Source organism: Siniperca chuatsi, linkage group LG1 (assembly GCF_020085105.1).
Source record: "Siniperca chuatsi isolate FFG_IHB_CAS linkage group LG1, ASM2008510v1, whole genome shotgun sequence".
Taxonomy (NCBI): Eukaryota; Metazoa; Chordata; class Actinopteri; order Centrarchiformes; family Sinipercidae; genus Siniperca; species Siniperca chuatsi.
In genome coordinates this window covers 28,050,867-28,065,287 of record NC_058042.1, presented here as the reverse complement: position 1 = coordinate 28,065,287, position 14,421 = coordinate 28,050,867, and the positions used below count along the sequence as shown (strand labels likewise).

Here is a 14,421-nt window from a genome sequence, read left to right as displayed (position 1 = left end):
ATCCAACATTGTGTTGTTTGAAACCTCTTCTCGTCACTCACCCTGTCCTCTGCTGGCAAGTTCTGATCAAGAACCACTTCCAGTCCCAATTATCGGATGTAATGTTTTATTTGATACACAGGAGAGTAAAAATGCTGCCCCTCAGCAGATTCTCTAGTCTCCTGTGCCTGAAAGAAGCACTTGGCAACAAACACCACTGATGACAAAGTAAATAACCATCCTTCAGGTGTCCAGGTTTTCCCTTTCATTAAAGGCAGATGAAGAGTGGAATTCCGGTCTAGAAGAAAATGCTGTGAGTGACAATAAATAAGTTTAAGACTTGCGTATACGTTAGGCTTAGTCATCCAATACATATTATATTAGCATTATATGTTACTTATGCATACTTTATCTTTTAAGTTAATTATTTCAGGAAAGTGTAGGCTTTTACATGTTTTGACACATCAGGACAAGTAGTATTTAGGTCATCCTTTAATGCATCTAAACATGTATTTCTGGTAACCTATTTCATCTGCATCAATTTGTTCTAGTGCAGTTGTTTTGAGCATTCTCTAAATGGTGTCATCTACCCTTTTATTCATAGTTGTAGGTGAGTTTTTCCATTGAGACATTCTGTGGCAGTCAGTAAGTGATGCCTTTTACATTTCTGGCAGCAGGAACAGTGATTTGTTTGGAAGAGCTGGGTAGTCAGCATGAGCATTGATAAAACAGACAAAGCAAAAAGGCATCACCCAGAGGCAGATTGGGTTTATGGATTAGCAGGAGTTTTTCCTTCTGGGCTTGTCTGCATGTGGGGCCAGTAGTGAGTCAAGCATCACTACAACTGAAAATTATGATGAAAAAAATGTTCAATGCTGCATGGTAGCTCTGCTTTAGATTAGTCAACCCTTGTGTGTGTGAGATGGGGTCATAAATTCATGTCTCCTGAATACATAGTTTCCCCTCTGCTAATATTACTTAGGTCTGTTCTGCCTTTTATATACTTAGAAATTTTAAAATATAATAAATTAACATGCTGCCTCAAAGCACTGTGGAAAATATTCAAATTAAAACTTGAATGATCAAAGACAGGGTCAATATAACTGCAATAATAAGGATTTTTTGTAATGCCCAAGTCCTCAGAACATGAAGTTAAAAGCCAAAGGGCATACAAAAATTCATTACAAAGCAAGCTAACTTTTGCAACTGAAAATCCAATCCAAACTATTGATTTGATAAGGGATCTCTGTGAAGTGCAGTGCAAGAACAACACAGCAATGAGCACTTAACACCAGATTGTAGTCTTAACATGTTTACGAGCATAATGCACAGCACCTGCAGTTCTAGCTCAGAGGCCAGATGTGTGTGAGCTAAGCTAAGCTCACACCTCAAGTCCGAGCAACCACAAAACCCAACAGCTTACAATCTTTGAAACCCCCTCAGCATCCACATGTACCTGTGTGTTTGTTTGAGCAGCTTTCATGCTCTTTTGTGGTGTGTTTTTGCATGCAACAGAGACAGTGGTGATGAAAAGTAATTCTTTGTTTGTGGAGTAACGCCTCTGCCAGAGCTCAGTATGAGTGTGAAAAATGAAGACACGCAAACTGTCAGTAAGAAGACGGTGGAGCTGGAGTAAAGAGGTGAAGGCACGGGCACACAGACACAAAAATACACACCCGTAAGCATACTGGCGTACACACACACACACACACACACAGCAACACAGCTGTACCCAACCTCACACCAGATCCTGTCAGCCGATTGGTTCTGATCAATCGGGTTTTTTGAAAAAGAGACCACATTGGTGGCCAATTGTTATGCAGCACATCAGCTCAGTGATGACATCATTCTGTCTGAGACAGGGCTGCTATATTTAGTCTCAGACATCGTGCAGTGGCTGCCTCTTCACCAGCATCCATACAGGAACTGGCACAGACAGAGACTCTGGGAGTGTGGTGGAGGGTCAGATTAAGCTAGCACTGGATAGCATGACTTGCAGTTTTTTAAAAGAAGGAAAGAGAACAATCCCCTGTATTGCTGAGGTGCACACTAAAGCATTACACAGCCAATATAACAAAAATCCCTACACATTCTTAGTCTCAATGCAAACAATGTAAAATAATCAATATGTTCAATAAGCTGCTCCAGAAATGACTGCCCATGACTGATTTTGTTTTACCACCATGGAGCAATAAGCCTGGATTATCAAGCGCTCAGGCTAGCATGTTTGCATACTATTGACAAACTGCATATTCGACAATCACAGAACATTATCATCCCATTTTAGTTGTGTTTCAAGCCACCTGACAAACGTTATGTCCAATAATCACTTGTCTTTAACGTTTAAGTTCGGTGCAGAGAAAAATGTCTCAGTTGCTTTGGCGTGCTAGATGTTCAACTTTCTTAATCGGTCACTCACATACCTTGTCTCGCCACCATATTGTGCTGTACTGTGTTGCTTAATGGAGTTTTAATGTTGGGAAAACAACTAATTCCGGTCATATTGTAAAGTAACCCTTCCAGCTTTATCAGTTATAATGCAAAAATAATACTAAACTATTTTTGGTGTTTGATAACGTAGAGGGCTGAGGAAGGAGAGCAGAATGTACAAAACAAAGCAGGATGAATCCGTATGGAGGATCGCAGGGTGTGCTGTGTGTCTTTTTTGCTTAAAAGACACTACTTGCTTGCCCACCTTTCTACCAGCTCTCATCGCAAAGATGGACCACGAAGTTTAAACTAATTCATAAGGTATGAGTGAGTATTCTTTGAATGGTAGAATCTCACCATAAAAGTTTGTCGCTAGTCTTAATAAGCTGAGGCATGTGCAGTACATGTTCTGATGTGTCCTTTTGTGTGGGCCTCACTCTTTATTTTATATGCTTACAAAACCACAGCCACTGGTCTATACTAGACACCTGGAAAATAGTTTAGTGAGATATATAAATCTCATTCAGTGCTGTGCCAGAGCTATGCTCGCTATGTTTTGCTAAATAAACAACCAGTCAAGAAAAAGCAGGCAGCCCAGATCTAGTAAAGGTAAGCAGGATGTCTGCAGATGGGAAAAGTGAGGAGTGGTTGCTGTAACCAAAGAGTGTAGTGATGTGAGACTGAAATATACAGCGAGAAGTGAGGTATCACTCATTGCATACTAGCTTGTTGTAAGAATCCCATGGCTCACATATAATAACGGATGCAACTACTCTATACGGTGTACTAAATTTTCACTGAAGATTCACAGGTAAAATAATTTCATTATATTAATTCCACAGATTGAGCATCAAACAATGATGCACACACACAAAACACTTACAAAAAGACAGGGGCTCTCTCTAGCATTGCTGCTGACGTTGCATATTGTACTATAGTGAGCATTTTGACCGTTGGAATGGATAAAACAAGGATGAGCAACTGTGTACTATATTTATGTGGTCGTGTGGATGGGGGTTGTAGGGGTTTTCTTCTCTGTGCTGCAGTGTTGTACTGTTCTCTACAGAGGAGCTAGCATAGCCTAAATGCTTGGCTGATCTCTCATTTGAACGGAGACTGGCAACAGTTCTGGTGGAGGATGCGAGGCGGTGGCTGCAATATGGGCGGACGTTGACGCAGCTCATTCAGATTGCTGCTGGGAGTGTCCTCTTTGCTTACAGCATGTGCAACGCTGGCCGTCCACACACACACACACACATGCGCGCGCACACACACACAGAGCACAGACCTGACACTACTGAACATGATATCCTCCCACACTGCCATCTGATTAGCTTAAGTCGTTGTGGTTGTGACATTGACTATGTTCCTGTGTATCCTCTTTAGTTTGCCAGCTGGCCAGCTGCTGCTCCTCACCCCACCCCCTCACTAAATTCTGCATTGATTTTGATGCTGAGCCTGCCTGATGAAGAAACAACCCCCATCTGAGTCAGTTTCCATTGTATTTACCCTAGCTATTGTTCTTGCGTGACGAGGTACAGTAGCTAGCTGCTCAGGGTGTGTGCGACTGGATGTGTTCTGGTGAGCATTGCGAGTTAGCCTCCTGCAGTAGGGGATCTCTGCATTAGCGCAGCACACACTCTGCTCTCTCACCCCTCCCCCTTTCCTCCTCATGCTCTCTCTCTCTCTTTCCTGCCCCTCCTCTCCATGTGCAGACAAGGCAGCGTGTGTGTGTGTATATGTGTGTGTGTGTGTGTGTGTGCATGCGCAGGGTGGATGGGGATGCTGTATGCTGGAGCTGAGAGCTGCAAGGTGACTGAGGGAATGGAGAGGGATACAGAGCTCTGACGACAGTGACGATGCAGTGCCCTCTTCCCGAGCACCTTCTCCTCTTCACATCCCTCCATCTCTCTCTCTTCCCTCTCCCTCTTTCTCTTTCTAGACTGAGGTGGACCGCCTGCCCTGCTTGCAGCGTCTCTTTCTCAGCAGTAACAACATCACCAGGTAAGAGCTTGTACCGCTTAACTCCTTCCTCCCCACAGGGCAGGGACAGGGATAGTGGCCGGACAGTTCCACGTCCACTCCCTTGGCTCTTGGCAGCGCCTGGCCAACAAGCTGCAGGCAGAATACACACAAACATGCACAGCCACACACACACACACACACACAGGGTTGCTGTGGTGGGCAGTTTCGGTAACCTAGAAAACATCAACCTGGATGTGTTCTCTTTGTTGTTAGTAATTAGCATGCTGTTACCTAAAAAAAAAAAAAGGGTGTGCCAATACTTTAAAGTTATTCAGACAACAGAGAAGCAGGGTGAGAGAAGGAAGCTCACTTCCATGGAAAATTAATGACAGATTTGAAGGTTGAGTGAATTCATGAGCAGCATTGCTAGGTGAGGGTGTGTAGGATGAATGAGAGGTGTGTTTTGTTAGTTTCATTGATGCAAATGTCAACCTACTTTACACACCTTTTCCAAAGTCTGTGTTTTTTATTTGCTTGCCACTCTCTGAGCCCAGCAATAAAGATGTCATAGAGTTAACTTGTTAAAGCAGCATAGCCTTCTCACTGAACAAGACTACTTTAAAATTGCTTCGTGTTTGCCTGGAGGAGGGGCCTGTATGTGGTATTCAGGGTGGGACAGTGTTCATGAGCCTCCTTGACCATAGTCACCTTGTGCTGTGATAGATCTGACCTGACGTCTCAAGCCCGCCCTGCTGTTCTGGTGTCTGCATGATTCTGTATCTGGCACACTGTTACAGAGAGAATCATGACAAAGAAATAGGCAACAAATAAACAGTTTGTATTCTTAAACTCCTTATGACATTATAAAGTGACACTGTTTTCTAAGTACAGTGTGGTTATTCCACTAGTTTCCATAATATGTACACGCATATTTTTTTCCTTCGTATTCTTATTACTATTATGAGCTTCTGGTAAAAGCACTTTATTTAAAACTACTCTTTTGAATGGATGCTCACAATGGCAGCGTATAAAAAATGTGTGTGCACCTTTTGACACTGTTCCATTTTGATAGGAGAACGGTTGTGCTCTGTTGCTAGGTAGAGGGACAGAACACACTTGTCTATATGGTGCAGTCAGTTTGCCCAGTAGAGGATGTTGAAGCAAAAAGAATCCCTCATGAATGTTTGCAATTATTATTTCACTTATCAGAATATTGCATTTTTGATTTTATCTTCCTCAATTAAGTTAGACACCTTATGAAACCAGAGCAAGGCAGACCTAAAAATGAGAAGTCAGTAAAGAAAAAGGTGCAGGGATTGTAGTGCTAGATGAATTCGGAAACTACACAATTTTTAACCTCGCCTCAGTCTGCACACATCACACAAATATCTTTGATATTCATTTCTTATTGGGCCTTTTGTTAGTATCCAGGGACAGGTGCATGTATACTTTTCATTACTGCGACTATTATTGAGCGGTTGTACCATAGTAACAGTACCCAAGAGGGCATCGGTCACTGTGATTATGAATGCAACAATTATGCAAAATGCATGAGATGCAATCAAGCACCATTGGGATCTCTCAAGTTGCTAATTAGTGTCATTTCCTGGCTACACCTAATGAAATGTGAATAGTGAAATGTTGCTTTGCATTTGTTATAGCACCAACAGTGCTTTCTTTAACAGTTCATCAGAGGTTATTATCTGACCCTCTTTTATATCCAAAGAAACCTCTGGCCAGGATCAGGCACAGTGCCAGTGTAGTAGTAGTAGTAGTTCCAGGCAAATGATTCATCAAGGTTATTATCACAAATTAGCAAAAGATAGAATCTCCACTGCTTTACATAGCATGACTGTGCTTTTTCATGTCTCCCTTAGCCACAGGGTGATATCAACAGTGTAGTGGATTTTTCTCTCTTCATTGTCCCCTGAGTAATGTCAGGCTGCCAGTGTGCCTGCTAAATTACCAGTTTTACCATGTCTTGTTTTAGCTTGGCTCCATTCTGTCAATACAGGCCTAGATTAAGGAGTTCAAGATTCAAAACATAGATGGGGAAGTTGTCTTGTTTGACTTAACCCGGGGGATGACTCAGGCTTCCCGATATTTAGTTAGGTCACCATGCCTCTGTATCATTGTGAAGCATTCAGTGTACCTTGTTTTTGTATTGAAAACATTTGTGGGTTTGTGTAGCTTTAACTCTTGATCTCATTGAAAATGTGTTTTCTTTGTGTCTAGTTTTGATCAGCTAGCCTGCCTTGGAGAGTCGCGCTCCCTTTCTGAGCTCACCCTGGATGGGAATCCCGTAGCCCTGGAGACATGGTACAAGCAGGCCGTCCTGCGCTGTGTGCTTCATCTGAGACAGCTGGACATGAAGCGCATCACAGTAAGGCTGAACTGTTTAACTGTGTCTATGTGTGCTTATAGGAGGAAAAACGGGCCACTGCCCAAATGCTGCTAATTCTAGTTGTAGCTGTTAGTTTTTAAATTTTTTTTATTTATTGTCCCTTCAGATATTTTTTCTTAATTTCTACACATTTAGGACAGTGACTGACATGACCAGAATGGGAGATTATGTGATATATTTTATCATGCTATATTGCCATTATCAAACATATTAAACAGCAAAGAGGATGATTCATGCAGAGTTATGACAAATTTAAAGCTATAAAACCTCACAGCTCATGACTGTGCTGTACTTTGTATTTACAAAAGCCTGTGTTGCATGTCATATTTTGAGCTGACATTTATGTTCAGCTAATGGGACAAAAACCTTTATGTCACTGTCTGAGCATATGTTTCTGACAGCACTGTACATGTTGATTCTTGAGCGTGACTTGACATTGACTTGATTGATGATAAACTTGATGATTTCACAGGTAAAAAAAAACAACTTATGATGAACAGACATAGGCAGTCTCCTATTCATTGTCAATGGGGCATCTCCAAGCTCCTGTACATCTTGATGATGCTATACTCGTTAGTCTTTGTTCTTTGACATTGGTGCAGCATTCATCGTGTTCTCAGTTGCAAAAATGTATCGGTGACTTAACGTATATCCAGTCTAACAAAACAATGATCATTCTCAAACATAAATATGAAGTCATTGTATTTATATAGCATGCCAGCAAAGTGCTACAGTGAAATATCAGCATGCTTTTAGAGGCTGTCAAGCAGGGAGCACCCAGGTCTGAGCTTGTACTTTAAAGGAATCTGTTAGTACCACACACCTTGCCCTCAAAACATACTGCTGATACTATGAAAAAAACCCTCATAACTCCAATTTCAACATTTTTCATGTTTTTACTTGAATTTTAAGATACATGTGATCCTTAACAGGTTTGGCAAGTTTCATGATCTCGAGGGCTCATTAAACCCCTCCAACAAACTATTGTCTGTAGCTGTCAATCCTGAAAACAGGGATGGTGTTTTATTTCCAGAAAGTTTACTTTTGGAAGATGCAATGTTTTGATTTGACAATAACGACGTCCGCCTAGGACTGGAGTTTCCATCTTTTCAAACCTTGTCATGATGTTGCTGGGGACAAGTTGCCATGGAAAATCTAGACTTTCCCCTAAAAACTGATTTGGAAAAACCTGCCCCAAGTGCACTATGCTGTCAGTAGAAGTAGCAAATGAGGAGATACAATAAATTTTTTCTGCTCTGGGCTAAATTATTAAATGTTTGCTTTGGGGATATATGCACCAGAACTGTTTGGATTATTTCAAAAGCTAATTATAGGTAGTTCAAACAAGACCACAAAAAGTAGACTGGAGCTGTCTCTGACTGAAGGTATTATATAGTCATTAAATTTTATTGATTAATAAAACATGTAAACCCACTCTGATTATAATATTTACCTGCAAATACATTAATATGGCAAATAGAGCTTCTATGTCAAAGACAACTATTATATTTGTGGGAATATATATAATTTTCAGGAAATAACTTCAAATGGTATAATTACATTATCAAACTGGATTGTAGTTGACTGAAACCTTAAGCGCCAAATAATCAACTTAATAGCCCAAACAAAGACATTGTTATTGCTTAAAAATAACACCCTTTGCAATCAATTTCACAGAGTAGCATATGCACTTTGGTCATTTTTCCCTTTTAGAAGTTGTTCTTCTCACAAAATAGTGGTGACATATAGGCCTGGCATCTTAATCTGTCTCCACTAGCTGACAGCAGTGTCTTGACTCCAGTGAGGCTAGCATTTTGCCTCTATTGATCAGACTGAAGCATCGTCTCTGCTAGCTCGTCACACAGCAGAATATCCCCCAGCTCTCAGATGGCACACTCAGATTGTGTTGGCAGCATTGCATTCTGGGAGTTTTGGCTTTCCCCAACAGCTGGGCTCAGTTGATCCGAAACTGAAAATCAGACAGATAATCCTGTGATGCAGCCGGCTAGTGTGAGAATCTCTCCCATCCTCCACAGTGGTCCAGTTCTGGTGTAGAGAACAGTCTTCCTGGCGGCGTCTTTTGTGGTTCCCCTCTCTCTTGAATAATTCAGAACTCATGAATGGAGCAACACTCTGATTGCACAAGCTATCTTTTTCAGGACGAGGATCGGCGCATGGCTGGTGTACAGGCTCGAAAAGAGGAGGAGAAGAAGAGGGAGAGTCACAAGCAGACCATTCATAAGGTACCACTCTGATCTGATTTGCTGTAGTTGTCTTTGTCTGCCTGGATTTAGCTTTCAAATATGAGCAAATACACGTGACATCCTACATCTCAGAGAGTAGATTAACAATTGTCCTCTGGAACCCACTTGTGCCCTTTTTCAGACATTGGGTGATGTATGGTTAGTTATTTTTGGTAGAAAGAATGTTAAATAGTTACAAAGGTTCAAAGTACTAAATGAAGCTACATACTGTAGCATTCCAATACTACCACATACTGTATTACTGATGAGATGTGATTAACCGGCTCAGCTGAATGTTATACTGTATATCCTGTAGTTTGAATCCAATTTTTTACAGTATTAGCGAGCATCAGGCCTTTATAATTATGGGATCCAGGTTAAAGTAAGGATTAAGTGTGTATTTGGACAATAACAACTCTCTTAATGGTACTTGCAACTTTTTCATTTTGATCAGCTTGCCCATTAAAACATATGTAATGAGAAAGCTCTAAAATATTTAGTTCATGCTCAGGATTTGTTGCTAGATTTCCCCAACTTTTTTCCTTCTTCTCATGTCTTCTAACGTATGTGTCTTGTGATTATTGAGGCTGTGGTTTAGTGGGCCATTAAATACACTTTTTGGATCCTGAAATGGACTTTCAACTTTTCAAACGTATCCACATCAGTGCTACACAACGCAAGTGACCTTTGGGAATATTGTTAATGTATGGGGAAGGTCCACAGAGGTACTGTATCTGTAAATGGGTCTGCAAATTATACTTTATTTCTTTAAATGGTCTTGCACATGCATCTGTTTTGCAGTAGATGTGTGTGTGTGTGTGTGTGTGCGTGCGCGCGTGTGTGTGTGTGTGTGTGTGTGTGTGAGAGAAAGTATATATTAATGTCCTCCTGCTGAGTGCTGAGAGATGGTCTCTGTGCAGAACACATGGTCTCTCAGTAACCTAACTCCTGCTAATCCCTGGTGTTGAGAAAATGTTATATTGAATGGCACAGCCAAGAGTTCGTAAGGGTGAAGGATTCACTACGAATTGGTACTGACTCACCTCTGCATCGGGGAGTGGCACATTCCATAACTGAGCATATTGAAACTACAGCTTGGCCAGGAAATCACTATTGAAAGACAGCAGAGGAGCAGAAATCTTCTCTCTTGCAGGGTAGGGATGTCACTTTTACTGCTAAAAGAGCCAACTGCAGTTAAATCACAATGCTGCGGTAACAGAAGCAAATACATTGGACCAACACATGCATATACAATTTCAGATCAAACTTTAGTGAAGTGTGATATCTGCCAGTAAGGCCAGTAAGCTGTTTAAATATTCTCTTAAATAACATACTGTATCTCAGAGACAAGCAACGCAGGAGGAATAAGTTTGCCTGTGATCATGTCAAGATAGACAGAGAAGTTCCATTAGCTTAGTATATGCCCTCTGTGTTCTGCTCAAGAGAATTGTCACTTGAAACCTTCTCTGTCCTTTTGTGTGTGTGTGTGTGTGTGTGTGTGTGTGTGTGTGTGTGTTTCATTCATCAAGGAGAAGCGGCGTCTGGCGATCCGTAATGCAGCACAGCAGTGGGAGGGCGTTAGGGCCTGCCTGGAGCTGCCACCAACAAATGGTGCTAAAGAAGAAGTTAGTCCAGAGAACAGTCCTGCCCACAGCCCCGCCCAGACCAATGGCCTCACACAGGAGCCTTCTCCAGATGAACCCAGGTACACACCACATCAGCAGAAGATTAAGTCACTTAAAGGTCCAGTGTGTAACATTTAGGAGGAGCTATTGGCAGAAATTGAATATAATATTTATAAGTATGTTTTCATTAGTGTATAATCACCTGAAAATATGAATTGTTCATTACCTCCGAATAAACCGTTTTTATCTACAGAGGAAGCGGTTCCCCTTCCATGGAGGCCGACATGTTGCACCGCCATGTTTCTACAGTAGCCCAGAACAGACAAACCAAACACTGGCTCTAGATAGGGCCGTTCATGTTTTTAACAAGTTTTGTGGCCACTGTAGTTTCTCCTACATGCTTGGAAGGGGAGGGTGAGGCGAGCGGTATTCAAATGGTTGCAAACTGGTGTTTCAACGCTAGATGCCACTAAATCCTACACAGTGGACCTTTAAGTCACATTTCTAGAACTAAAAGAGTCACTGGCTGGTAAGACTCGTATTCCTGTTTGGTCCAAAGCAAATTATGGTTTCAGCAGTGTAATTGTGGTTGGTGTGGTTTAGGTCTGCATAATTTATGCACCTTGGGTCAGTTATAGAAAAACACAGTAAATCCAGGCAACTTGTAGGGCTCAGCTAACTTAGCTGAACTTTACTGGTCTATTGGCCTTTTGGATTACATTGTCTGTCTGTCGGTTGGTTGGTCCACCACTTTGGTCCATAATCTTTCAACAACTATTGGATGGATTGCCATGAAGTTTTGTACAGAAATTCATGCTCCCCGAGGATCCTACTCACTTTTGTGATCCCCTGACTTTTCCTGTATCACCACCATGAGTTTGACATTTGTGGTTTTTAGTGAAATGTCTCAACAGCTATTGGATAGATTTCCATGAAATTTGGTACAGACATCCATGCCCCCCTCAGGATGAATTATAATAACTTTGATGGTCCCAAATATCTGCAAAACTAATGACATTCACATCAGCCTCAGCTGTACTTTGTGTTTAGTGCTAATCAGCGAATGTTAGCATGCTAACATGGTGTACATGGTAAACATTATACCTGCTTAACATCAGCATTCAGCAGTTAGCATTTTGCTAAAGCATGACTGTGCCTTAATACAGCCTCACAGAGCAGCTAGCATGGCCGTGGACTCTTAGTTTTGTTATTAGATATTTTATATTGGTCAGTCACAGCAAGATTGAGACTCTGGAATTTTATTTTCATTTTCATTTTTCAAGCCACTGTTCAATTAAGTGTTCATTTAGTTAGGCAGTTCAGTTAGTAAGGGTTTTACTAAGGGTTACAGTGGAGGGTTTTAGTGACCCATGATAAACTAAATGTTTGAAATTTCATCAGATGGGAACCTGAAAACATGAGGAATTAATGTATCTTGTTGTTTGGATTCCAGGAGGTTTGATTTGATATATAATACTCATGAGTCTCCTCTCCTGACAGTTGGAGGGGAAATCTGGTCTGGGGTTGTGGTTGGTACTGGTGTTTAGCATGGAATATCTGTTCAAGAGGAGCAATTTTCAGATAAAATTGTAACCCCTCAGAGCTGTTGGCAGACTCACCTGGGGCGCCGTGATACTTTTAAACCAGTTTCATGTTTACAAAAATCTGGACAATTATGTCAGTGCTGTCTGAATGGACACACAATAGCCAATGAGAGACAAATCAACAAGGTAGAAGAAGGGAGAACATTTAACATGACAACCACAAAGAGATGTCAAGATGGTGTTGGCTTTTAGTTTGACTGACAGCTGAGATGAAGGAAAGGAAACATTTGGGGAGAGAGAGGGAAGCATGCGCGAGGGTGAGACAAGCATGTACATTTTTTTTCTGGCATAGTAATAATAATAATTTTGTGTCTAACTGATGCAGTTATTTCTAATCATGTAATGTATGTTTCGGTAATTAGAGAGCAGAGAGTGTAAAATGTCTTCTTAATGTTTGTGATTCAGCTGATTTCAAAATTGATTTGGTTTTTAAAACCCCTCTAATCTGATCCTAGCATTACAGGCTTGCTTCTCCTTCATCTGAGAGGGTTCAGAAAAGAATTGTTTGCTCTGATGCTGACTTTTTTGTTTTTGTTTTTTTCTTTTTATCAGGCGGGTAAGCCCAGGTTCAGGACCAGAGCGACCATCAGGGGGAACGGAGAGCAGACTCCGCACCAACAGCCGTCCAAACAGCCCGCGAGATCCCAAGTAAGACAAAAATGCATGTGTGTAAACACCCACCCTGTCTTTATGTCTACATAAAGTCCAAAATAAGCACCCACCCTGGGTAACCAGTAACTTTATGAGACACAAACTGATTGCAGCTTTTATGAGTTCTATTGGACGATTTAGAGACTGACATATGTATTGTAAAATTTTGTAGGATCAGTTCACACAAATTGCAAAATAACACATCTTCCCTCATGGTAACCATGCAGATACTTCTGGTTTTATTTGCCAAGGTTTTGAGATATCTGCCATTATGACACCTCTATTGTATCAGTAGAATGGAATTTCTCTTCAGGCAATGCTACATGAAGTAACATTGAAAAAGGGTGTACAGACAGACAGACACTCATAGATACATACACACAAATATACAGACCACTGAAGAAAGCTAACATTGTCATTCATGAGAGAGGTTTGCTGAGTACTAGCCATCAACTTGAATACTGAAATCTGCAAAAAAGTGTAGTTACAATGCACAGAATAGTCTAAATAGAACATGTAGAGAGGTCATCCTGGTTACAGATTTGATCCCTGTAACAGCTGGTGCATCAAACACATCTTGAAATATTCATGAGCAACAAAGTGACCCCTTTACTTACTCTAGGGGCATGGGTCTTGGCTGCTCCTGAGCTCTGTGAGCTCTCAGGTAAAATCAGTACATGCATGTCTAAGATGTCTGGAGACAGTTGCCTTTTTCCACTGATTATAACATGATGTTGGAAGTGCTCTAAATCAACAATCTGTGCTGAGTTTAATGTGAGCGTAGGGCTCTGATAAAATGTTCTACACAGATTGTGATCCAGGTCTGGATGAGTTATGAGGGGGAGGGCTGAGATGAAAGTGGGGGCTGTGTTAAGGACTATTATTACATGTTTCAAAGACGGCTTTTCCTTCCTGCACCAGGATATGAAAATGCCCCCGAAGCACAATCCCTCAATGGCAATGGCTTTCCTTTACAGGGTCTATTATAACTTCAGTTTTGTGGCTTAACAGGTTATGGTGACGAACAGGACTCACGCGATTCGGTCTACCACACTCGGGAGTTGTATTACTTTGGCTTGTATTGAATGATAAAAATAACAAGGGCCTTTACAAACCCTGGCACCACCAGTAACTTAAAAGAGAAGCATCTTTGTGACTGAAAGGTCAAAGGGTAAAATCCCCAAAATGCCTGGGTATATGTTCAGTAGGTGGGAAATTTAAAGGTTGTTTTGTTCAACAGTGTGTGGGTTTATTGAAGGATTATAATGCCTACACAGTGCAGCCCAGATGACTTCAGATAGTTGTTGAAGTACTAGATTCTGAAGAATCACCATCCTCCCCAATGTAGAGCATGAAGGGCCAGATGATGGATGAACTTTTAGGTTTATTCTTTTGCACCCTGAAGAGATAGTATATGATTTGTTATAGCCATAATCCTGTTACTCCAGAATCCCAACAGATTCTTGGTTTCCCATTTAGGTCAGGGGCTGGACCTGGCACATCCACACATCTGGATCTGC

General features: G+C 41.3%; 1 protein-coding gene across 4 annotated transcripts in view; it reads left to right on the top strand.

Annotated features, from left to right (window-relative positions):
- Positions 1–14,421, top strand: part of LOC122865567 (leucine-rich repeat-containing protein 49) — a 38,681-nt gene that overhangs the window by 8,843 nt on the left and 15,417 nt on the right. For all 4 annotated transcript variants that reach the window (XM_044174219.1, XM_044174305.1, XM_044174471.1 and 1 more), the window contains 5 exons: positions 4,352–4,413; positions 6,610–6,757; positions 8,938–9,021; positions 10,551–10,726; positions 12,803–12,898. In XM_044174219.1, coding sequence (XP_044030154.1) covers positions 4,352–4,413; positions 6,610–6,757; positions 8,938–9,021; positions 10,551–10,726; positions 12,803–12,898 — 566 coding nt within the window. The remainder of the gene's footprint in view (positions 1–4,351; positions 4,414–6,609; positions 6,758–8,937; positions 9,022–10,550; positions 10,727–12,802; positions 12,899–14,421) is intronic.